Consider the following 26,826-nt stretch of genomic DNA (forward strand, 5'->3'; position numbering starts at 1 on the left):
ATGTCTGTAAAAACATGAGACCAATATTCATGATAAATGTTTAGTAATGTGAGAATAATTTTCATTTTGTGAATGTTAAGAAGTTGAAATTTATGTGCTTGAGCAAAATGAGTGCTTAAAGAGTAATGCAGTGTAAACATTTTATGTTATACATGTACAGTAAACAAACTATTTTACAAAAATTGTTTTCCAATTTGAACTCTGTTATTTAAGTGATCTATTTCTTCCTCTGATAGCTGATGTCCATAACAGACATGTATCTAATACCCATATTTTTAGATGAAGCTAACAATGACAAAAATAATGATAAACCATACACAGCAGTTCATGCATATTTTTTCACTAAATTTGATAATAGTCTACTAAAAAAAAAATTACATTTGCTTTTTTTACAAAATTTGCCAGTGAAACAAAATCAAGGATAAAAATTAATTTTATTCATCACATTCTGAACTACATACAATATAGTCAATATGTATTAATTATTGTTAGACATTCATATGTTAAAAAATACAGGACTAAGATAATAAATCAATTCCACTCAAATCAAGTTAAACTATTTCAACAGTACGTTCTACATAAGGGATAATATATAATTCATTCAAGAGCTGTTACATTACATTCTGTTATTTCAACAGTACACTCAGTGTAAGGGATAATATATAATTCATTCAACAGTTATTCGATTACATTCTGTTATTTCAACAGTACACTCAATATAAGAGATGATGTATAATTCATTCAACAGTTAGTCGATTACATTCTGTTATTTCAACAGTACACTCAATATAAGGGATAATATATATTTCATTCAACAGTTACTACATTACATTCTGTTATTTCAACAGTACATTCAATATAAGATTAATATATAATATAAGAAAAAATATAAATTTTTCCTAGTAAAGATTAAAAAAGGAAAGAAAATTTCGCTAATTTAAGTTTGGTTATCATTTACGTAACACAGAAATACTTTAACATTTGAAAGGGGGAAAAACTAAGCATCTTAAATTTTATATTTTAGTTAATTTTTAAGTCTTGATTGCGTTTTTCTGACAAAGATGATTTCTCAAAGATATTATGTCACTTAATATTTAGAATCTACAAACACAGAAAGGATATTAATATATTAAATGAACAGTCCAAGTTTTACAAGTATTTGATGCAACTTCCATAGTTATGTAAACAGTGTCAAGAAAATAATCAAATTTTTTATCTTATTTATTAATAACAAAAATATTGTATAATAATAAATGCATATATATGGTAAAAAAAACAAGTGAAGCAGCAAGCAAATTTAATATTTAAGTAGCAATTTAATTAAATTGCAGCAGGTTCAAAATATGGTGCAATTATAAAAAAGTGGAAAAATTATATACGTAGTGCAAAAAGAGGATAGGGAAAAGTGTTATATTTTGAATAAAGTATACATGCAGTGTTTCGCTCTTTAACTGTTACAACAGAGATTTTGTATAATTAATGTTGTATAGTAAATTTATCCTAAAAACAGATAAATTGAAAAATCTATAAAAAATTAAAATATAATTAAAACATTTGAAATGCATATCAAATATAAGCACATTACAATCGTTATTTATGTGAATGTTTATTCTTAATCATTTTTTAGCTCTTGGTGATTTTCTTTTCAAGCCAGATGGCTTTTTTGTACATGCTGCACACAGGTTTTTTACTTTTCAGAAGCTTAGATGTCTCCTCTTTTCCCTCAATATTTCATAATGTGAATGTTGAGAATAATTTTCATTTTGTGAATGTTGAGAAGTTGAAATTTATGTGCTTGAGCAAAATGAGTGCTTAAAGAGTAATGCAATGTAAACATGTTATGTTATACATGTACAGTAAACAAACTATTTTACAAAAATTGTTTTCCAATTCAAACTCTGTTATTTAAGTGATCTATTTCTTCCTCTGATAGCTGATATCCATAACAGACATGTATTTAATACCCATACTTTTAGATGAAGCTAACAATGACAAAAATAATGATAAACCATACACAGCAGTTCACGCATATTTTTTCACTAAATTTGATAACGGTCTACTAAAAAAAATTTACATTTGCATTTTTTACAAAATTTGCCAGTGAAACAAAATCAAGGATAAAAATTAATTTTATTCATCACATTCTGAACTATATACAATATAGTCAATATGTATTTAATATTGTTAGACATTCATATGTTAAAAAATACAAGACTAAGACAATAAATCAATTCCACACAAATCAAGTTAAACTATTTCAACAGTACGTTCTACATAAGGGATAATATATAATTCATTCAAGAGTTGTTACATTACATTCTGTTATTTCAACAGTACACTCAATGTAAGGGATAAAATATAATTCATTCAACAGTACACTCAATATAAGGGATAATATATATTTCATTCAACAGTTACTACATTACATTCTGTTATTTCAACAGTACATTCAATATAAGGGATAATATATAATTAATATAAGAAAAAATATAAATTTTTCCTAGTAAAGATTAAAAAAGGAAAGAAAATTTCGCTAATTTAAGTTTGGTTATCATTTACGTAACACAGAAATACTTTAACATTTGAAAGGGGGAAAAACTAAGCATCTTAAATTTTATATTTTAGTTAATTTTTAAGTCTTGATTGCGTTTTTCTGACAAAGATGATTTCTCAAAGATATTATGTGACTTAATATTTAGAATCTACAAACACAGAAAGGATATTAATATATTAAATGAACAGTCCAAGTTTTACAAGTATTTGATGCAACTTCCATAGTTATGTAAACAGTGTCAAGAAAATAATCTAATTTTTTATTTCATTTATTAATAACAAAAATATTGTATAATAATAAACGCATATATATGGTAAAAAAAAACAAGTGAAGCAGCATGCAAATTTAATATTTAAGTAGCAATTTAATTAAATTGAAGCAGGTTCAAAATATGGTACAATTATAAAAAATTGGAAAAATTATATACATAGTGCAAAAAGAGGATAGGGAAAAGTGTTATATTTTGAATAAAGTATACGTGCAGTGTTTCGCTCTTTAACTGTTACAACAGAGATTTTGTATAATTAATGTTGTATAGTAGATTTATCCTAAAAACAGATAAATTGAAAAATCTATAAAAAATTAAAATATAATTAAAACATTTGAAATGCATACGAAATATAAGCACATTACAATCGTTATTTATGTGAATGTTAATTCTTAATCATTTTTTAGCTCTTGGTGATTTTCTTTTCAAGCCAGATGGCTTTTTTGTACATGCTGCACAAACAGGTTTTTTACTTTTCAGAAGCTTAGATGTCTCCTCTTTTCCCTCAATATTTCATAATGTGAATGTTGAGAATAATTTTCATTTTGTGAATGTTGAGAATTTGAAATTTATGTGCTTGAGCAAAATGAGTGCTTAAAGAGTAATGCAATGTAAACATGTTATGTTATACATGTACAGTAAACAAACTATTTTACAAAAATTGTTTTCCAATTCAAACTCTGTTATTTAAGTGATCTATTTCTTCCTCTGATAGCTGACATCCATAACAGACATGTATCTAATACCCATATTTTTAGATGAAGCTAACAATGACAAAAATAATGATAAACCTTACACAGCAGTTCACGCATATTTTTTCACTAAATTTGATAACGGTCTACTAAAAAAAAATTTACATTTGCATTTTTTACAAAATTTGCGAGTGAAACAAATCAAGGATAAAAATTAATTTTATTCATCACATTCTGAACCACATACAATATAGTCAATATGTATATAATATTGTTAGACATTCACATGTTAAAAAATACAGGACTAAGACAATAAATCAATTTCACTCAAATCAAGTCAAACTATTTCAACAGTACGTTCTACATAAGGGATAATATATAATTCATTCAAGAGTTGTTACATTACATTCTGTTATTTCAACAGTACACTCAACATAAGGGATAATACATAATTCATTTAACACTTATTCGATTACATTCTGTTATTTCAACAGTACACTCAACATAAGAGATGATATATAATTCATTCAACAGTTATTCGATTACATTCTGTTATTTCAACAGTACACTCAATATAAGGGATAATATATAATTCATACAACAGTTACTACATTACATTCTGTTATTTCAACAGTACATTCAATATAAGGGATAATATATAATTAATATAAGAAAAAATATAAATTTTTCCTAGTAAAGATTAAAAAAGGAAAGAAAATTTCGCTAATTTAAGTTTGGTTATCATTTACGTAACACAGAAATACTTTAACATTTGAAAGGGGGAAAAACTAAGCATCTTAAATTTTATATTTTAGTTAATTTTTAAGTCTTGATTGCGTTTTTCTGACAAAGATGATTTCTCAAAGATATTATGTGACTTAATATTTAGAATCTACAAACACAGAAAGGATATTAATATATTAAATGAACAGTCCAAGTTTTACAAGTATTTGATGCAACTTCCATAGTTATGTAAACAGTGTCAAGAAAATAATCTAATTTTTTATTTCATTTATTAATAACAAAAATATTGTATAATAATAAACGCATATATATGGTAAAAAAAAAACAAGTGAAGCAGCATGCAAATTTAATATTTAAGTAGCAATTTAATTAAATTGAAGCAGGTTCAAAATATGGTACAATTATAAAAAATTGGAAAAATTATATACATAGTGCAAAAAGAGGATAGGGAAAAGTGTTATATTTTGAATAAAGTATACGTGCAGTGTTTCGCTCTTTAACTGTTACAACAGAGATTTTGTATAATTAATGTTGTATAGTAGATTTATCCTAAAAACAGATAAATTGAAAAATCTATAAAAAATTAAAATATAATTAAAACATTTGAAATGCATACGAAATATAAGCACATTACAATCGTTATTTATGTGAATGTTAATTCTTAATCATTTTTTAGCTCTTGGTGATTTTCTTTTCAAGCCAGATGGCTTTTTTGTACATGCTGCACAAACAGGTTTTTTACTTTTCAGAAGCTTAGATGTCTCCTCTTTTCCCTCAATATTTCATAATGTGAATGTTGAGAATAATTTTCATTTTGTGAATGTTGAGAATTTGAAATTTATGTGCTTGAGCAAAATGAGTGCTTAAAGAGTAATGCAATGTAAACATGTTATGTTATACATGTACAGTAAACAAACTATTTTACAAAAATTGTTTTCCAATTCAAACTCTGTTATTTAAGTGATCTATTTCTTCCTCTGATAGCTGACATCCATAACAGACATGTATCTAATACCCATATTTTTAGATGAAGCTAACAATGACAAAAATAATGATAAACCTTACACAGCAGTTCACGCATATTTTTTCACTAAATTTGATAACGGTCTACTAAAAAAAATTTACATTTGCATTTTTTACAAAATTTGCGAGTGAAACAAATCAAGGATAAAAATTAATTTTATTCATCACATTCTGAACCACATACAATATAGTCAATATGTATATAATATTGTTAGACATTCACATGTTAAAAAATACAGGACTAAGACAATAAATCAATTTCACTCAAATCAAGTCAAACTATTTCAACAGTACGTTCTACATAAGGGATAATATATAATTCATTCAAGAGTTGTTACATTACATTCTGTTATTTCAACAGTACACTCAACATAAGGGATAATACATAATTCATTTAACACTTATTCGATTACATTCTGTTATTTCAACAGTACACTCAACATAAGAGATGATATATAATTCATTCAACAGTTATTCGATTACATTCTGTTATTTCAACAGTACACTCAATATAAGGGATAATATATAATTCATACAACAGTTACTACATTACATTCTGTTATTTCAACAGTACATTCAATATAAGGGATAATATATAATTAATATAAGAAAAAATATAAATTTTTCCTAGCAAATATGAAAAAAGGAAAGAAAATTTTGCTAATTTAAGTTTGGTTATCATTTATGTAACACAGAAATACTTTAACATTTGAAAGGGGGAAAAACTAAGCATCTTAAATTTTATATTTTAATTAATTTTTAAGTCTTGATTGCGTTTTTCTGACAAAGATGATTTCTCAAAGATATTATGTGACTTAATATTTAGAATCTACAAACACAGAAAGGATATTAATATATTAAATGAACAGTCCAAGTTTTACAAGTATTTGATGCAACTTCCATAGTTATGTAAACAGTGTCAAGAAAATAATCTAATTTTTTATTTCATTTATTAATAACAAAAATATTGTATAATAATAAACGCATATATATGGTAAAAAAAAACAAGTGAAGCAGCATGCAAATTTAATATTTAAGTAGCAATTTAATTAAATTGAAGCAGGTTCAAAATATGGTACAATTATAAAAAATTGGAAAAATTATATACATAGTGCAAAAAGAGGATAGGGAAAAGTGTTATATTTTGAATAAAGTATACGTGCAGTGTTTCGCTCTTTAACTGTTACAACAGAGATTTTGTATAATTAATGTTGTATAGTAGATTTATCCTAAAAACAGATAAATTGAAAAATCTATAAAAAATTAAAATATAATTAAAACATTTGAAATGCATATCAAATATAAGCACATTACAATCGTTATTTATGTGAATGTTAATTCTTAATCATTTTTTAGCTCTTGGTGATTTTCTTTTCAAGCCAGATGGCTTTTTTGTACATGCTGCACAAACAGGTTTTTTACTTTTCAGAAGCTTAGATGTCTCCTCTTTTCCCTCAATATTTCATAATGTGAATGTTGAGAATAATTTTCATTTTGTGAATGTTGAGAATTTGAAATTTATGTGCTTGAGCAAAATGAGTGCTTAAAGAGTAATGCAATGTAAACATGTTATGTTATACATGTACAGTAAACAAACTATTTTACAAAAATTGTTTTCCAATTCAAACTCTGTTATTTAAGTGATCTATTTCTTCCTCTGATAGCTGACATCCATAACAGACATGTATCTAATACCCATATTTTTAGATGAAGCTAACAATGACAAAAATAATGATAAACCATACACAGCAGTTCACGCATATTTTTTCACGAAATTTGATAACGGTCTACTAAAAAAAATTTACATTTGCATTTATTACAAAATTTGCGAGTAAAACAAATCAAGGATAAAAATTAATTTTATTCATCACATTCTGAACCACATACAATATAGTCAATATGTATATAATATTGTTAGACATTCACATGTTAAAAAATACAGGACTAAGACAATAAATCAATTTCACTCAAATCAAGTTAAACTATTTCAACAGTACGTTCTACATAAGGGATAATATATAATTCATTCAACAGTTATTCGATTACATTCTGTTATTTCAACAGTACACTCAATATAAGAGATGATATATAATTCATTCAACAGTTATTCGATTACATTTTGTTATTTCAACAGTACACTCAATATAAGGGATAATATATAATTCATACAATAGTTACTACATTACATTCTGTTATTTCAACAGTACATTCAATATAAGGGATAATATGTAATTAATATAAGAAAAAATATAAATTTTTCCTAGCAAATATGAAAAAAGGAAAGAAAATTTTGCTAATTTAAGTTTGGTTATCATTTATGTAACACAGAAATACTTTAACATTTGAAAGGGGGAAAAACTAAGCATCTTAAATTTTATATTTTAGTTAATTTTTAAGTCTTGATTGCGTTTTTCTGACAAAGATGATTTCTCAAAGATATTATGTGACTTAATATTTAGAATCTACAAACACAGAAAGGATATTAATATATTAAATGAACAGTCCAAGTTTTACAAGTATTTGATGCAACTTCCATAGTTATGTAAACAGTGTCAAGAAAATAATCAAATTTTTTATCTTATTTATTAATAACAAAAATATTGTGTAATAATAAATGCATATATATGGTAAAAAAAACAAGTGAAGTAGCATGCAAATTTAATATTTAAGTAGCAATTTAATTAAATTGCAGCAGGTTCAAAATACGGTGCAATTATAAAAAAGTGGAAAAATTATATACATAGTGCAAAAAGAGGATAGGGAAAAGTGTTATATTTTGAATAAAGTATACGTGCAGTGTTTCGCTCTTTAACTGTTACAACAGAGATTTTGTATAATTAATGTTGTATAGTAGATTTATCCTAGAAACAGATAAATTGAAAAATCTATAAAAAATTAATATATAATTAAAACATTTGAAATGCATACGAAATATAAGCACATTACAATCGTTATTTGTGTGAATGTTTATTCTTAATCATTTTTTTAGCTTTTGATGATTTTCTTTTCAAGCCAGAGGGCTTTTTTGTGCATGCTGCACAAACAGGTTTTTTACTTTTCAGAAGCTTAGATGTCTCCTCTTTTCCCTCAATATTAAAAGATTTTTTACATTTTGAACAAACATATGAAGAATTATCATGATTTTTCTTAGCAGCTTTTTTTTGTGGCTGAACTGGATTTGTTTGTGTAGCGTATTCTGGGATAAAACCTCGTACACCTAACAGAAATGATTTTCTGGAACACATCCAACAAATTGGCGTACTCCAATTTTTAGGTTTATACGCACGCCAGCTTCCCTCCAATTTGAAAGGATTATTACATTTTGAACAAGTAAGGTAAGTATCTTTATAATAATCACGATTATAATCAGAATCTTCATTAAAGTCAAGTGATCTTTCTACAATTTCTGGGTCATAAAAAAGCCTATAGCAATCCTCAATATGACTTTGATTACAATCAGGTGATACTGCTGCAGAATTTGGATCATCAGTACAATCTTTATTGCAGACACCTGACATTTCTGCAGAATATTGATCATCAGTACAGTCTTTATTGCAGACACCTGACATTTCTGCAGAATATTGATCATCAGTACAGTCTTTATTGCAGACACGTGACACTTCTGCAGAATTTGCATCACCAGTACAATCTTTATTGGAGACACATGACACTTCTGCACAAGCTGGTTCATCACTATTATCTTTAACAGGATTCAATGATATTTCTTTACATTGTAAACATATTGGTTTCTCCCAGTCTGCCAGTTTATATGGCTTCCAGTTGCCCCCTACAGTTAGCGATTTACTACATACTGAACATAAAAAATTACTTTTAACACTTTCCGTACTCGAAGTTTCGGGTGCAGTTGGAAGAGGCATACTTTTTCGATCATCAGTACAGTCTTTATTGCAGACACGTGACACTTCTGCAGAATTTGGATCACCAGTACAATCTTTATTGGAGACACATGACACTTCTGCACAAGCTGGTTCATCACTATTATCTTTAACAGGATTCAATGATATTTCTTTACATTGTAAACATATTGGTTTCTCCCAGTCTGACAGTTTATATGGCTTCCAGTTGCCCCCTACAGTTAGCGATTTACTACATACTGAACATAAAAAATTACTTTTAACACTTTCCATACTCGAAGTTTCGGGTGCAGTTGGAAGAGGCATACTTTTTTGATCATCAGTACAGTCTTTATTGCAGACACGTGACACTTCTGCAGAATTTGGATCACCAGTACAATCTTTATTGGAGACACATGACACTTCTGCACAAGCTGGTTCATCACTATTATCTTTAACAGGATTCAATGATATTTCTTTACATTGTAAACATATTGGTTTCTCCCAGTCTGACAGTTTATATGGCTTCCAGTTGCCCCCTACAGTTAGCGATTTACTACATACTGAACATAAAAAATTACTTTTAACACTTTCCGTACTCGAAGTTTCGGGTGCAGTTGGAAGAGGCATACTTTTTTTGGGAAAACGTTCATCATCTTGAAATGAAACTGTAACACAAAAATTACATTCAATGGACAAAAAGTAAAAGAACAGATTTTTTAAATAAGATTTTACATTTATATATAATTAACAAGGTTAGTTAGAGAATGAGATACAGATTCATATTAATCTCAGATTTCTAAGTGATAAACAGCTAAAATTAACTTTAGAATTACATTTAAGTACACTTCAAAAAATATACAGGGTGTGGCATCCATCATATATGACTCATTTAGAGTTCTCTCTGTTGGGGTTTGTGAAGGAAAGAGTGTATTGGATGCCTTTGGCCAATGCACAAGATTTGTGCACCTAATTTACAAATGTGACTGAAATGCTTACATCAGTGATGCTTTTGAACATGTGGTATGAGACAGAGTACTGCCTAGACATGTTACAAATGGTGCTAAACTAAATCAAAAAAGTTTGAAAATGAAATTCATGCTTGAAATTAACAAAAACAATAGCCTAGCCACTAAAGATGCATTACTAGCAAAAAATGGAAATTTTCTACATAGTGGAGTTACAAGAAACCAACACCTAATTTCAGAGTTGTACTAAAAAAAAAAAAATTCTGAGTAATTCTTCCCAACTATGTAAACAACAACAATGCAATAAATATGTTGATTTTGGATATACATATAATTTTTTGCCCTCACTTCTTTTCCAGATACTCTGTATTTTAGCCTTTACTACATTCTCTCTAAATATCCTCAGGTTAATCAAAAGATGGCTGAATATAGACAACAGAGTATTTGAAGTTTTTGATTAAAGTACCAGAACTTCTGCACAACCTAAACAAGTAATCTTACCCTAATATGAAAACTTATCTGGCACTCAGTTTCTTTCTAGACCAGGAATGGCCAACAAGTCGATCAAAGTGATGTTTGGTCGACAATAGTCAACAGGAGATAATTTCAACACACATATAAAACTCAGTTTTGACACACAGAAAAAATACTCATGGCTCCTTTCGAATCAGTTGAGGCTGAAAATTTGCCTTCCACCCTTGCTACCAACAGAGATGAAGACAGGCATTTAAGCTCATCTATCATCAGCTCACTGTTTAACATGCCATCCTTGGTGCACCCTCTTTTAATTCTTGGTGTAACAATACATAAGTTATCATTCTTCTGTTCCAGTACTGCTACACAAAAAGGTAACGTTTCTATGTTTTAAATTAAAACTGCCTACTTGTATATTTCTTTTGCATTTCAGTACCCTTTAAAATTAGTAGTAAATAAAAAAATATAAAACTTATCCTTTTCAATAATTAGAAGAAAACTTCATTACTTTTTTTTTAAATGATGAATAAATGTTGTTGCTTAATATGCAATACCTCCACAGCCACTACTAAAAACAGTGGTTTGGAAAGCCACTTTTTAACTTAAATATCTTGCAGTTCACTAGTGACTTCAGAAAAACAAAACAGGGATCTTAATGGACAACAACATGCTTTTAAATTGTCCATGTTGAAATCATGTGCATTGCCTATTGCACTAAACTAGCAAAAAATTTAAACGATTTTCTAACAGTAAATTTTTGAAAACTTTCTTGAAAACATCAAATTCACTTTTTAATGATTTTAAGATCAAGAATAAAATTATTACTAATTAAAGATGTACAGTTGCCTCAAAACATAGTGATGTACTTAATTGAGAAAGAAGTGATAGCACTAATAAATATTCTTGTTTTTCCATTTCATTTGAATCAGTAGCTATAACCCAACTAGCAGAGAGCATTCAATGCAAGTGTTTAACAAAAGTGCTGGGAATGTTCAGACGGAACATTCCGAATCTTGTCTATATGTTACAGTTCTAAAAATGGACTATAGCACATCCATTACGGTGATAACCCTTTGTTGCTCAGTGTTCCACTACATGGAACACCCAAATTGAATCGCTTCTGAAACCGTTAAATTCAATCGTAAATGGATAAAAATGCCTTTATAATATACTTCAAGCTTCTCTGTTTAAATAGTAGTGGAAGCATATCACAAGGAGACCCAGAATTTTCATTTATGATGTGTTATTAAAATCCTCTTATTTTGTATATTTTTTTGGACGAAAAAAAATTTTTGAAAAAAACATTCCGTATAATTTTGATGGCTGTACTCTATATTATTTGTTATATATTGTTTTACAATTTTCATACAAAAAGCATGTGCAGAATCATTGAATAAAACGGGGTGTTCCATTAGCGGGAACACTGCGCCTTTAGTGATCTCATGCTATTACGCATCAGAACATCTGTCTTAGGAGAAAACATGTGTTGTGGATGTGCTATGAAAGCCCTAATATGTGCATCTTGAAATTTTTGTGAGTAGTTTTCAGGCGGGAATTTTATCAGTAGCTTGAGTCATCTTTACTTAGGGGAGCTATGCGAATTATTTTGCTATCGCTCTTTAGTCTCATTCCCATTTATTTACAATAATTGTGTAGATATTTTTTGTGTATGTATATCTTCTAGCTTATTTTTCTTTATTGCTAATATTAATTGCAGTTAATTTTTTATTATTAATTTTCCATAAATGGCAGGAAAACTCTTTCCGAAAAGGAAAGAGTTTCTTTTTCTCTTTGTTTTTACTTGGAATTCTAAACATATTGTTGCATGGAACAGAAGCCGCACAAAAAAAGTTTTTTGTTCAAAACCTGCAAAGTTGGTTTGTGCTTCATTCAAAAAAATGTGACATGCTTTGAAAATTTTACGAAGCTATGAAATCAAAAAATTTGTAAATATTTTTATATATAGGACTTGTGTATATACATATATTTATCTCATTTAGCCATATATATTCAAGAAAGTTGTATACCGTATTTGACGGCATATAAGACGCACTTTTTTTTCCTAAATTTGGTCTAAAAAAAGTTACCTGCGTCTTATACGTGAAGGTAATTACATTCAATAATTGTTTATTTGGCTTTTACAAAATGTGAGAACTAAAAGAAACCACGCTATTGAAACTTTTTTTCCTTGTGTGTGGCCGTCTAAATAAGGGTGCGTCTTATATGCCATCAAATACGGTATATCCAGAAAACCATGTATACAGCTGTAACACAGTGTTTTTTCATTACTATAAATAAGCTTCTACTCATTTCGGTGCTTCATTGCAATACTCGCTTAGACTCACTTTTAAGAGCTCTGGTGGCACAGTGTTTCACCTCATGGAACACCCACAGAATTGAAACGGTAAGTGCAATTTTTACAAAATTTTATCTGTATACTCCTTTAGGCCTAGATAGACTGCATACAACTTTTCTTGTTGAAATACCTACTTTAAAGTGTAGTGAACCACAAAGGGTTCATGGCATTCTCATGTAACATGCATTATAAAACGTTATATTGTGTTTTATAAAAACCTGTATACAACGTTCCATCAGAACATTTTAAATTACATCTACATATTAGAGTTCTAAAACGGACAACAGCACATCTAGTACTGGTGTTAATTGCACTCTCATGGAACGTGCCAAGAACATTTTATAAAGAACATCTATACAACATTCTACCAGAATATTGTATAAAGAACCTCTATGCAATGTTCTACCAGAAAGTTTTAAATCACGTCTATATGTTACAGTTGTATAATGTACAAAGAATATCAAATGCCAGTGTTAGTGACACTCTCATGTAATGTGAAAGAATGTACAAAAAATGCTTGTACATCAGTCTAAAATAATGTCTACATGTTACAGTTTTATACAGTCTAATAGCGGTCGCGAACACTTAGCCAACAGGACACTTAACCGACAAGACATTTAGCCGACAGGGACACTTAGCCTTAGCCTACATGGACATTTAGCCGACAGGACATTTAGCCGACAAGGACACTTAGCCGACAGGGACACTTAGCCGACAGAACATTTAGCCGACAGGACATTTGGCCGACACGGACACTTAACCGACAGGTCATTTAGCCGACAAGACACTTAGCCGAAAAGGACATTTAGCCGACAGGACATTTTGCTGACACAGAGAATTAGCTGTCAAGATATTTAACTACGGACACTTAACTATCAACACATTTATTTGACAGGACACAAAGCTGACAGTAACTTTTAGCTGGCACGTACCCAATAACTGTTCAAACTTACTATCAATTACAAATTTCTCGACTTCTCCGTAAGTTCAATATTTAAGTTATTTTTTCACTATCAGTAAAATTCATTTTTCGATTCTTAAAGATCTCATATATACTTTTAATTATTGTGTTAATTTAGCATTGTTTGATATATATCCATGGACCTTATAAGAAATAGACCAACCCAAATGGGTTTTCTCCCTTGCCTTGGCGTATTGCCGGTTATCACCTTGACCACATCTGGAGGAGTAGGGACGACTTGCAGAAACTTAACAATAGTTGGCTATTGCAGCGCGTATAATTTTCAAGAAAAAGCTGGTGATAGCACCTCCTTTCACAAATTAGAATTTTTAGATATTTTTATTTTTGAAACTCAGATTGATTTTTAAAAATTTAGCATGTTTATCAAGCGTAATTAATGTTCTAAATAATTATAAAGCTGTTACATGCTTTCAGGTTTGGATATTTTTTAGCTTTTCCTATGCTGTAAGGAAATTTGTATCTCCTTCTTTTAAAAAATAATATTTTAAATCTGAACTAATAGAAAAATTCAAACAAACAATTTTCTCTTACAATTTTTATGCTTTTTATTGGCGTAAATAAGTAAAAAATACTAAAATTGAAAAAAAAAAAAAAAATTAATTTTTGAAAGTTTTTGCTTAAAATTCTTATTTGTACTGCTTTTTTTAAAAGTATATCTGAATATTATAGCATAATATTCTACAAAGAAGTTTTATTTCAATAATATTTCATAATACATCATAGTGATTAACACTTTTAACACTTTAATAATTTTTATGCATTTATTCTAATGTTAAAAATTGTATTTAACTGTAATAATTAATTGTGCTAATATTTTATAGTGATTATTTTTTTTAATTTATGTCTAGTTCTGCATAAGTTTTCTTATTTATTGCTAATTTATTTTATTAACCCAAAGGGGCGGCAGCTCAGAAAAGCTATTAGTTTCGAAACGGCATTTTCCTTTGTTTCACTATAAATGTCCGTTTCACTTTGCAAACTGTTGCCACCAAATATTATCGCCCTGTATTAAATTTAAAGAAATTAAATAACGGAGAATCTGCATGATTGCATGTATGTTTCTCTCGCACTGTGAAAAAAACAATAGAATTTAGAATCATAAAATTTTGAATAACGTAATCCTCCACCCGAACATTGGCACCTGGGCGGCCTAATTTCGAATTTGTTTTAATCCATTTGATATTTTGTAACTTTAACGAAGTTTTGATTAAGAAACTCAACGAGTTCAAAGCAAGCAATGGCAACTCTGTACAGAAAATAACAATCTCCAGTGCGGAAATTCTAAAGATATGTCATTTTCAAATATTTTGTATATTGTTCTTGAATTCAATTTTATGTGGTTTACTTGCGAAGAACATGATGTTTAATAAATAAAGGTAACACGAAAACGTTACAAAAACACTCCTTAATTAATAATATAAAATTATATTGCTGAGTGCTTCCAGAGTTTATCCTTCCCCCCCCTCATTATGCTCAAAAAAGTTTATGCTCCGAATTTTATGAATTACTAAAATAATCATCTTGCAATGTTAATAATTAATGATTATATAATCAAATAAATGATAGTCTTGTTATGTTATAATAATTTTAAAAACTACTGCCTGAAAATGCTCATAAAATCAAAGAAAATTATCAGATCTTGTTTAATTTTACCTTATTTGTTTCAAAGCATCATATGCTATCAGTATTATTTAATTTTACTTTATTTGTACACAAAAGTAAGTTCATAGGTTTTGCGTTTTGAATTTTTACCGTTTTACTAAAGTAAAGAAATTTATGCAAGAATTACGCTTGAAAAAAGTGTGCAAAATGCAGTAAAAAGTGCTTTTATGAGATATGTTAAATCTTTTTTTTTTTCAAAAATTGGGACTTTCATAATCTCATCACTTATACAACGTATCACATTTAATAATTAAAAACAGTTATGTGATACAAACGGCAGCGGTTTCCATGTTAAAGTAAGCCAGATTGTCCCTACTCTTTCTTACAGGCCAACCAGCGGCCGAGCGGTAATGTCACTGAACACCGGTAGATCGGTCCGAGGTTCGAGTCCCGCAAACGGGCTGCCTGCATGGGTGTTTTCGTGGTTTTCCCCATGTGTAACGTGTATACGAGCCAGTTTCCCTTAAAAAGTCCTCCCCGAAGGCATCCCTTTATAAAGCGCTGAAATTTCTCATCGGGGAATATGAATGAAATTTCAAAAGGAAAAAAGAATTTTTTTAGCTAAGTACGGCGGTCACTTAATTACATTTTAACGTGAGATCTTCAAAAATTATCCATAAAGCTTCTTCATTTAATCAACTGGGTTCTTTTGAACACTTTCACTTCATTAATAACTTTTCTTGTTTACTTAATGATATTAATTTTCCTATCTCACTCTTCCAAATGCTTTCAAATTTTTAATACCTTTACGTTTCATTACTATTTTACACATCACATCATGTTACATTTTTTTCCCTTACAAAATCATTTGGCTCTTCCCACTAAGGAAATTTCCTTTCCCTGTCATGAGAAATCTGAATAATGCAATAAAAATTATTGTTATTCCTGAATTATACTTTTTATGGAAACATATGGTCGTGAGGGTTACTTTAGCAAATATATTTTATTTTGTTATTAAAAACAATTAAAAAAAGTGAATTTTTAAGACAAGCAAAGGTATAAGTTATTTGTGACCTCTATAATTTGCAGTTCATGCCACCATTCTTGAGATAAAAATTCTGTAACATTTTATTGACCACGCCTCTCGCTTAAAATACTTACTTAGGTTAATGTTTATGGCCCTAAACTAGTGCTTAATTTAGAATCTTCATACATTATTTTTCTGTTTTATATTATATTTCAGACAAAATTTGTTATAAATTTAAATTGTAGTGAGAGAGGCAGTACACCAGCCAGTAAGCACGCAACTTCTGTCCGGACTGTTCTAAATGATCTTGTAATTGCAAGTATCCAGGCTCTCTGCAATGAGTCTAATTTCTGCCTTGTCTTGACCAGCTCCCCTGCTCGATCACCCCATGCGCCAATAAAATAAAAAATTTTCGGTATAATAACATTTTTGTAAATATCCCTTAGGGTAGAACTTTTGTCAGAAAGAGTGATTGGAGTAAAAGTATTTTTATAATAATTAAAAATTTTTTCTATCTTTCGTTGTATTGACCTAAAATGCTCCATAAAATTCAACTTATCATCGATCACTACACCCAGGTATTTAAAGGTATTCACAAATTTTATTCTTTTTTTTTTTATCATATTTCGATCTGGGGGTTCTAACATTTCTCCCTCCCCAAGGGAAAAACATACCATTTGTTTTTTCAACATTAAATTCTATACTCCATTTCTTAAAAACATTTTCAAGCAGGTTAAAAGTAGCCTCTATTTTTTTGAGGGAGTCTCCTGTAATAGTTACCATAATATCATCAGCATAACAGGTAATATTCGTATCAGGTACTTTTTCTTGCAGTAATTTATTTGCTATGAGGCTCCAAAACAGGGAAGCACTACATGAGCCCTGGGGACAGCCTTTTTCAATTTTATAATGAAGATTAGTTGTATTAGAGATGCCCATAAAAATTAGTTCTCTATTCTCCAGATAACTTTTAATTATATAAAATAGATCTCTTGAGATAACAATTTCTTTTAATATAGACAGTAGGGAGAACCAGCTAATCGAGTCAAATGCCCCTCAGACATCAAAGGAAACCAGGACTACATGTTTACTTCGCTTTTTTTCCTGACTTGTTGGATCACATTGTATAATGCTAAATCAGTAGACATATTCTTTCGAAAACCATATTGATTTGAACTGATAATATTATTTTTCACTAAAAAATGTTCAAGTCTTTTTGTGATGAGTTTATCCAGGATTTTCACATGGGTCTTTAATAAGCAGATGAATCTATATGTCCACCTGTAGATTTAGGAACAAGAATCAATTTTCCAAATGTCAGGAAAAGTCATTAAAACCCTACTTTTTTTGCAATATATAAAAAGAGGTGAATTCCTCAAAAAGAATTCTAATTAAAGTAGTCCCGATTCCATTGAGTCCAGAGGCAGTACCATCTCTGAGGCTAGAAATAACATCAAATATCTCTTCATTAGTAAACGCCCGCTCTACCTCCTTGTTGCCTTCCATCAAAATAATTTCGATAATTAGGATAATTAGAACAATAATCCAGCCTCAGGGTGTCTTTAATCAACTCATCATAACATTCCATGGCAGACGAGAATACACTACAATTATCTCTATATAACAATAACTTTTTCCTTTCCTTTATTTGTGGTATATTTATAAAATTTGTCATAATAAATCTTGTTTTTATTAAACAAATAATTTTAAAAGCCTCTTTTTGTCTTTTTAATTGCTTTTTTAAATACTGCTAAACCTCTTTTGTAATTAATTTTCCTTTGTAATCTTGTCTCCACGTCCAGACACTTTATCTGAGAACTTTTTCTTGCAGCTTTTGTCTTACGTCTTAAAATATCTAATTTAGGGGTCCACCAGGTTGTCCTCTGACACCCATTCTTTATTTTACGTCTTAAAAATTTAGCCATGTTTATTTTAATCTTTTTTTTCTAGCATGAGGACCACATTATTCAAACTGTCTCCATCTCTAACGGTCACGAGTTCATTTTCAAGTTTCATAATGTCTATTTTCAGTTTGTTGACAAATTTTTTCATTCTAAACGAATTGTAAGAATAAGAGAATTTGTATAAATTATTAATTTTTAAAGCATTTAAATTAACATAAATATATCTATGGTTACTCGGGGTAGGTTCATCTAAAATGTTTCTTTCCACAGAGCTAAAATCTATACTTGGTGACCCTAATACCAAATCGGCCCAACCAATTCCCACCGAGGAGGAGAAAGTCGGAGGTGAGTCATCTTTGTTGAAAAGTTTCAAATCATGAACTATAATAAAATCATAAACTAAAATACCTCTTTGGTCCAGTGCCGTAGCATCCCAATTACAATTTTTATAATTAAAATCACCTAATATGTACAATTTTAAAACGTTTTTTAAAGTATATAAATGTGCATTCAAATCCTCCGCCAGTGAGAAATAAACCAAAATAATACCAAAGTTATTTTGACCATCAGACGTGGAGATGGCCACAATACAACCTTTTACTACGTCCACTAAAATTGTAAATAATAACCTTAGGTTGTATAAATTTTCTGTTTTGGTGTTACAAGTAGATTAAGTTTTTAATTATCAAAAACGGCTCTTTCTAATTTTCTACATTCTTCTCTGCACTTTAGTCTAATTACCATATCCCCATTTTTCCTGCAAAAAGAACCTACAACACTGATTCCAATTTTTTTGGATCAATATTATTTTTTATTTCATCATATACATTGATATCTTCCTTGAGGGACTTTAAGATGATTTTTTTATTTCTCCAGGAATCTGTATCTTCATTCTTCTTATGTTTCACATGATTTTTCTTCACCTCTTCCTCTATACGTTGTCAGTTTCTCGTGATCTAACAAATCACGAATCTCACAAACTTCTTTGGCAATAAAATCCAGTTTGTCTTCCTTATGTAGATCCCTTTGCATTTCAACATGTTCCAAATTCTTTAGTGTAATCCATTCTGTAATCTTGTTAATACCAGAACTCAAAGTTTCAATTAAACCTTTATAAACACATTTTTTTTCTTTCAAAGTTTCCACTAGTTTGTTAATATCACATATCGTATTAAAGATATCATCTTTTGTACAGTCATGTGCAAATTCTCTCTCACCCTCAGTAGTAGTTTTCTTAGATTCAGACATCTTATCAGGTCGGCAATGGGACAGAAACAACAATTCAATACATAAAGATAAAATTTCAACCCAAAATTTAGTACTTAAAATTTTATAAATTCAGCAAAAATTAAATAAAATCCTTAAACTAAATGCATATATGCACTAATATAGTCACGGAGCAGTTAAAATTTGAAACTACGTAGAAATATGCTCTTACATAAAACCACAATAAAACTCGAAAGGCAAAAAGTTTTCATATAGCTGCAAGACAACTTCAAATGCAAAGCTTATCTCAGTTCGAAGTTTCAGATAACATGAACGGATAAAAACATGAAAATGGTGCTAAAATCCATGCAAATCAATTTGTAGGTAAATAAAACCATGTAGAATCAAAGTACTTCGAAAGTTGTTTTCATAGTACCTAAAATTCAAAAGAACGTCGAAAGCACTCAGTCGCCGCCATGTCAAGGCCAGCTACACTTAAAAGTAAGATTATTTATAAAATGCAAAATAATGCATATAAAGCACACAGAAAATAGATAAACATGCATCAGGACATCTACAATTTAAGAAAATATCGCTCAAAACACTCTATAAAAGGATTCCACAACCTATGTATTATGGTATACTATTTTCTCCATTCTTCACAAGAGAAGGCCTTTTTTTAAAAAAGGGGGGGACATAAGTAGCATACCATAAAACGCAGTACTAAAATACATTTTCTCTGACTATTAAACAAAAGGTGCTGAAAAAGGAATTATATTTTGAAATAATTGTAGTATAAGTAAGTTCTTGAAATGAATTATCCCCTCTCTCCATGAGCATGAATTATTCTTAAAACTACCCATATGGAAAACTTTAGATGTCATTTTCCAAGGTATTTTTTCTTCTTGACAGCATTTAAATGCATAATGAAATAAAATACATTCTATTTTCAGTTTTCTTCCTCCGTTATATTACAAAACATTAAAAACAGACACTTTTATTTTTACATCAAAATAATAATATTTCAGATGATCAATAGAGTCTTTACATCCATATTTGATAAATATTAAACAATCTGAATTTATGTTAAAAAATATTTACGAAGTTCATACTTAAATATACCGAAAATATAAAACATATTCATGAAAATAAAATACAGTTCAATGAGGCATGCCCTATGTATACTTTTTGTAATACATTCTGTAATATACTGCACAAAAATACTACCAATATCAGTATTTGATATGCTGTTTTAGATTACAGAACAGGAAGATGTAATTAAAAATGTTCTAGAATATATATGCTTTTAAGGTTATGATGTTTTGTAATACTGAATGTATACTTCTTTTAAATTGTATTGAGTAACAGACCAGACTCTAAAGAGTAATGTTGCATTATATTGTCACTGCAAAAATAACACTTTATGCCAAATTTATATTTCATTTATATAAACTATTACTTTAGCATATGAATGTTAAACTTTTCATACAGAAATGAATTTACACTTTATTTAGTATATGTGCATTCTTTCACAAGCAAATATTAAAAGTAATGATATAAGAATTTATATTTCAGTAGTGTATTTAAGTTTTTTCATTAGCAGCCTTACTTAAAAATATGCCATATTTAATATTCAAATAAATATAATAAACATATTTCCTAATAATGCATACATTTTTTTTTTACTTTATACAAGCCCTTGGAATATTGTTTATTTGCAACATATAGAATCAAAAATGTTATTATTCTCATATTTTGCATTGAAAGCTGTATTTCAATACTGTACCCTACCACGTTTTGTTTTCTTCATAAAAAAATTTGTTTCAAAAAATAAAAGTTATAAAATAAATTATGCTATGTATTTGTTTACATAGTAAGAGTCTACTAAGCTTTGAGGCATATTTCATGCAATAATAACATTTAAAGAATGCAAGCAACAAACCAATTAAAACTATGCTAGATGACAGCTTTGCATACATGATATGATATTAAAGTATAAAATTAAATTGATATATTACACAAAAACCAAAATTTTGCTCAAAAATCACTTTTCATTTCTGTTAAAAAGTTTCTTGGAATTAACTCTCAGTATTGGAACTGATATTGCTGACACAAAATGAGAGGTATTTTCAAGATTTTTATCAGTTATTGTATATGTTTATAACTCATGCTTCATTCTTGAAAGCAATACTTCATGCATATATATGTTGTCAAAAATAATTTTTCTTGCAAAAGTACTTAAATTTAGTTCCCCCCTTGCAAACCAAATACAGCTTATAAAACTAGCAATTCAGATTATGAGATTAAGCAATAAACTGCAATTAAGACTTTGTGGGTCTTACTAAACTTGCAAACTGGAGTATTCTTGGTCAGATTTGACAAAAAACAATAGCAGATAAGCAGATCAAGCAGATAAGACCATTTTATATTGGTATTTTACCTGAGTTATACCTGACAAACATTTGGTTTTTACCATGTTATGCGAGAAGTACATAAGGAACATAAAATGATTCTTCAATACAAAATGTTGAGTTAAAAAAATGCTTTTGTTTTTAAAATATTAAAAAAAACCTTTTGATGGCCTTTTCAAAATTAAGTATTATGATTTCAATTAAAAAATCAGTTTTCAATTTCAGTTAATTAGCATTTTAAATTAAATAATAAAATAAATAATTCAATAATTTTGGGAGAATTTAAAATTGAATACATATAAGCGAATTGGTAACTTCATAGTGAAATTTTGTTCATTGAAATTTTTACTTTTCTAAAATTAAGGTTGTTTATAATTTTATCCATAGAATAAAAAACATGAATGAATACTTTTGCCATAAAAATATTGCAAATTTCTTTAAAACTTAACAGTATTTTTTTAAAATTCATATCTTGTAGACACATTAGGTATTTTTTGGAAGGCATCATGAAAATGACCATCATGCAATGCCTTTGCTAGGAATTGAACCATGGACCTCTTAAATACGTACCCAGCATGCAGACCACTACATCACGAAGACATGCTAAGAAGGTGGAAGAAATAATACTCCCCCTTTTAAAGGGCGACTGGGATTTTTTTAGGGAACCCAATGTCAAATCACGGGTGGGGAGAATCATCATACACCACGCTTTTAGTTCTCGCACCACTATAGATATATTAGGAAGTTTTGGAAGCAGGAAAGATCAAAAATAAGCAACGCCTTCGCAAATTGGGAATTGAACCGGGGGACCTCTGAAATATGCACCCAGCATGCAGACCAATACACCATGAAGGCACGCTAAAAAGGCGGGAGAAATACCTTATATACTCCCCCTTTTAGAGGGCAACTGAGGTTTTAGGGGACCCAATCGTTAAATCCTGGCTGTGGAGAATCGTTATCCACCACCCTTTTTTAGTTTGGGCGCCACTTGTAGAGCTATTAGGTTATTTGGAAGCAAGGGACTTAAAAAAGACGGGAATCGAACTACAGATTTCTAAAATACGTGCCCAGCACACCACAAAGGTGGGAGAAATACCTTATGATCTTCCTTTCTCAATAAAATATGCATGTTGTTAAGTATGCTCTTGATAACTTAACTTGCTGAGAATAGAAGTCCATGGTAATTAAAACAGCAATTTAAATAAATTCTTTAAAATCCAGCCTTTATTTAGAATTTATTTTAATTGTACATTGCGCAAAAAAAGGCGGCACAGTTCTATATCTCCCATATTGGGCCGATTGACGAAATTCAAATTGCGTTTTTCATATCTCAAAAGTGCGACTTAAAATATGTATTAGATTTATATATAGCATTGTTCTAATACAGGTACACAAAATTGGACCTTTTTCTGAAATAATATACCAATTTTTTTCCATATTTCAATTCTATGACTAATTATAAAGTTCTGCAAAAATCACATTGGTAGTTCTTAAAAAATTAGCTCTCAAAACTTCAGCTCCTCAATGTTAGTTCAAATTCTTACGTATTTTTCTATTACACTTACTTGATTCCTTCTTTCACAGTTCAAAATTTAGGTTCATTCCAAATAAAATTCACCCATTTCTTATCATTTAATTTAAAAAATTGTATTTTAAAATAATTTTTATAAATTAAAAAAGAAATTTGAATTGGAATCTATAAAATTTTTACCATCATCTTAAACTTTTAATACAGCCTCTGCTCCTGAAAACATCATTCTCTTCTACACAGGAACAATGACCCTCAGTGTTCAACAGACACTCCCTGCCCTCCATCAACCCAGGGAAAAGCAAACCCCTCTAAAGAAGCTTTGGGTGACAGTGTACCGCAAGAAGTACATAATCTTGCAGCCACTTCCAGGGTGGGAAACTCTTACTGTGAGCACTGTGGTTATTTATGTGATGAACGTGTTTGGACAGCACTGCAGAATAAGAGCCCTACTGGACTCTGGTTGCAATTGAATCTTATCACCAAAGAATGCTCAGAATTTTTTAGCTTGAAAACAAACCATCTGAGGGCACATTTTGGAAATAAGTGGATCAGCTCATTCAGTCAAGGCAAAGATTTTCGCCCATATTTCTAATGAAACAGAGGCTTTTTCTCATAATTTAGAATTACATATTATTCCAAAACTAATAGATTTAATTCTTTCAGCCAAACTGGATATTTCTAATATAGCGATAACACATGATATTAAATTAGCAGACCCTAACTTCTATACACCTGGTAAAATACACATCATACAGCCATAACCCCCTGGTGTAATGGTGTGGGGTGCTATTTCTTATGACAGCATGTAATCTTTAGTCATCCTCCGTACATCTTTAACAGTTCAACGATATGTTGATACCATCCTGTGGCTGGTTGCATTACACTTCATGCCACGTCATCCTGCGGCCATTTTCCGACAAGATAATGCCAGGCCACATACTGCTCGCATATGTATGGACTGTCTCTGTGTGGCTGTTACTCTTTCTTGGATAGCAAGGCCACCAGACCTTTCACCAATCGAGCATGTCTGGGGCATAGTAGGCCGCCTGATAAGGGCACCACAAAATATCGCAGATCTGGAGCGACAATTGATGAATGCCTGGCAGAATGTGTCGTAGGATGACATTAGGAGCCTCTACCACTCCTTGCCTCGAGGAACTCAAGCATGCATTGCACCAGGGGCAGTTTGACCAACTACTAATTTGAACACTCAATGGGTGATTGAGAACCATGAACAGGTACTATGATGATCTTGATTTTTTAATCCTTGTATTATCTGTGTATGAGGTATACACATATTTAATTTCACCAAAAACAACCACTTCCTTCATGGTGCTTCGATTTTTTTGCAAAAGAGTGTATTGTAAATAAAATATGTTTTTATAATATTCCACCACCCATTATCACTTATTACTAAATGACACAAGTTTGAATGAGCTATTGCTAAGATTTTAGTAAGTAGAATGTGATACACTTTAAAAAAAGTTGATTGTATATATACAGGAGTTTGCCACTCTTGTTCTAGACCAGAGTTTCTTAAACTGCGGGTTGCAACCCCAGTTGAGGTTGCGGCACCTGCGGTAGGGAGTCGCCAAAATGTTTAGCAATTTGATATTTCTTTAACTTATTGTAATAATTTGATAATTACCAAATATTTTTACATAATGTATCTAAATATAGATAAAGATATGAAAATACAGACAAAGAAAAAACAAAAACATTTCAACACATTTTTTTAAAAATAGAAACGTTCATTTAATTTTTAAAATGAATGACCTAAAACTGCAATAGTATATATCACAGTACAAGTGAAGAAACTGTTTCATTCACACGAGTGTCGGATTTGTGCAATGCTTATGGGGTCTCACAAAATTTTCGTAAATATTATGGGGTCCCCACACCAAAAAGTTAAGAAACCCTGTTCCAGACTAAACGATTTATTACAGGATGAAAAACTATATAATTACCACTATTACATTTCTTTACACCCTGAGGGTTAGCTGAAATAGGACGTTTAGACAATTTGGACGATTTATTGTCATAGGAAATTGAAGTTTCATCTTCTTCTTCCTTTATTTGCTGTTGTAAGACTGTAAAACACAAAACTTACTCTCACTAGATATAAAATAAAATAATAATAATAATAAAATGATAATATATGTTTGATAAGGACGCATTAGCAAAGAATACAAAATTACTTAGCCATAAAATACATGATAAAAAATTAAGGACTTCAATTATTACTTCATTTCAAATAGAAAAAATTCAACAAGCAAAGAATAGTGAAAACATTTTTTTAATATTAAATGTTTATATTTAAACATTATTGTTAAATTCATGCATGCAAGAGTCACATTAATTTCAAATTCTTTACATGATCAAAAATTTTAAAGTAATACTAATATTTCATACAATTTAACAAAAACTTTTGTCATGTTTATAAAATTTGAATCAAAATGATTTTATCTGCTTTTATGCTCACTAAAACTTTCAGAAATAATTTTTGCTGAATCTATACTGCAACAGAGAAATTGTTCTCACAGCTATTCTTTAATTGAATGATTGGTTTAAGAATCATTTCATACCTCAGGTCTGGTAGCATTTGAAATTTACAAACTGAAAAAATTGTCTTGATTATAGGTAACTGTTCAGTTCACAAGTCATTTAAACATTTAGTACAACGCTTTTTAAACGTTTTCATTCATCATCTCTTTTCATTATCGAGACTTTTTGTAAACCCAAATATTCAATAAAAACACATAAAAATAAATATTTTCCCATAAATAATTTATTTCTTTGATAAACATTACACATATATGACATATTACACATATAAGTAGTTTTAAGCATACCAAAATTAATGAAAGAACATCACATTTTACTGAGATGGATGTGCTTGTTTTTTACTCCATTAAAAATCTTGGGACGTTTCAGTCATTGAACAATGTTTGGGTTTAACAAGTTGTTGTTCACATTACATGGAAGAATAGTTGCCAGAGCCTACTCCAAAGAAATGCTGGACTTTTAAGGGCTTAATAAGTGCTAAGCAGAAAAACACATTTTACAAAAGTATGGAGGGCTGATTGGCAGAACATTTAATATTATTTCATAAGATTGTAGGATATTCAGTTCTATCTCCAGACTACAATTAAGTTTTTTTAAGGATACTCAAGTTTTAATCCGAGACACTCAAGAGCTCAACAAAGTTCTCTTGAGCTTTATATGGCAAG

At 29.6% G+C, this 26,826-nt stretch overlaps 1 protein-coding gene across 3 annotated transcripts in view; it reads right to left on the reverse strand.

Moving 5' to 3' along the window:
• Positions 1-415: 415 nt before the first annotated feature.
• The window catches only part of LOC118188265 (uncharacterized), a 40,078-nt gene continuing 13,667 nt past the window's right edge, over positions 416-26,826 (reverse strand). For 2 of the 3 annotated variants that reach the window (XM_035358666.2, XM_035358661.2), the window contains 2 exons: positions 25,564-25,686; positions 416-9,803 (listed from right to left, as the gene is read on the reverse strand). In XM_035358666.2, coding sequence (XP_035214557.2) covers positions 8,233-9,803; positions 25,564-25,686 — 1,694 coding nt within the window. In that variant the 3' untranslated portion in view covers positions 416-8,232. The remainder of the gene's footprint in view (positions 9,804-25,563; positions 25,687-26,826) is intronic. The other variant, XM_035358667.2, reaches the window with a different exon arrangement.

The sequence above is a fragment of the Stegodyphus dumicola genome, chromosome X2 (assembly GCF_044657685.1).
Source record: "Stegodyphus dumicola isolate Sdum_Otavi_A_Nest chromosome X2, ASM4465768v1".
Classification (NCBI taxonomy): domain Eukaryota; kingdom Metazoa; phylum Arthropoda; class Arachnida; order Araneae; family Eresidae; genus Stegodyphus; species Stegodyphus dumicola.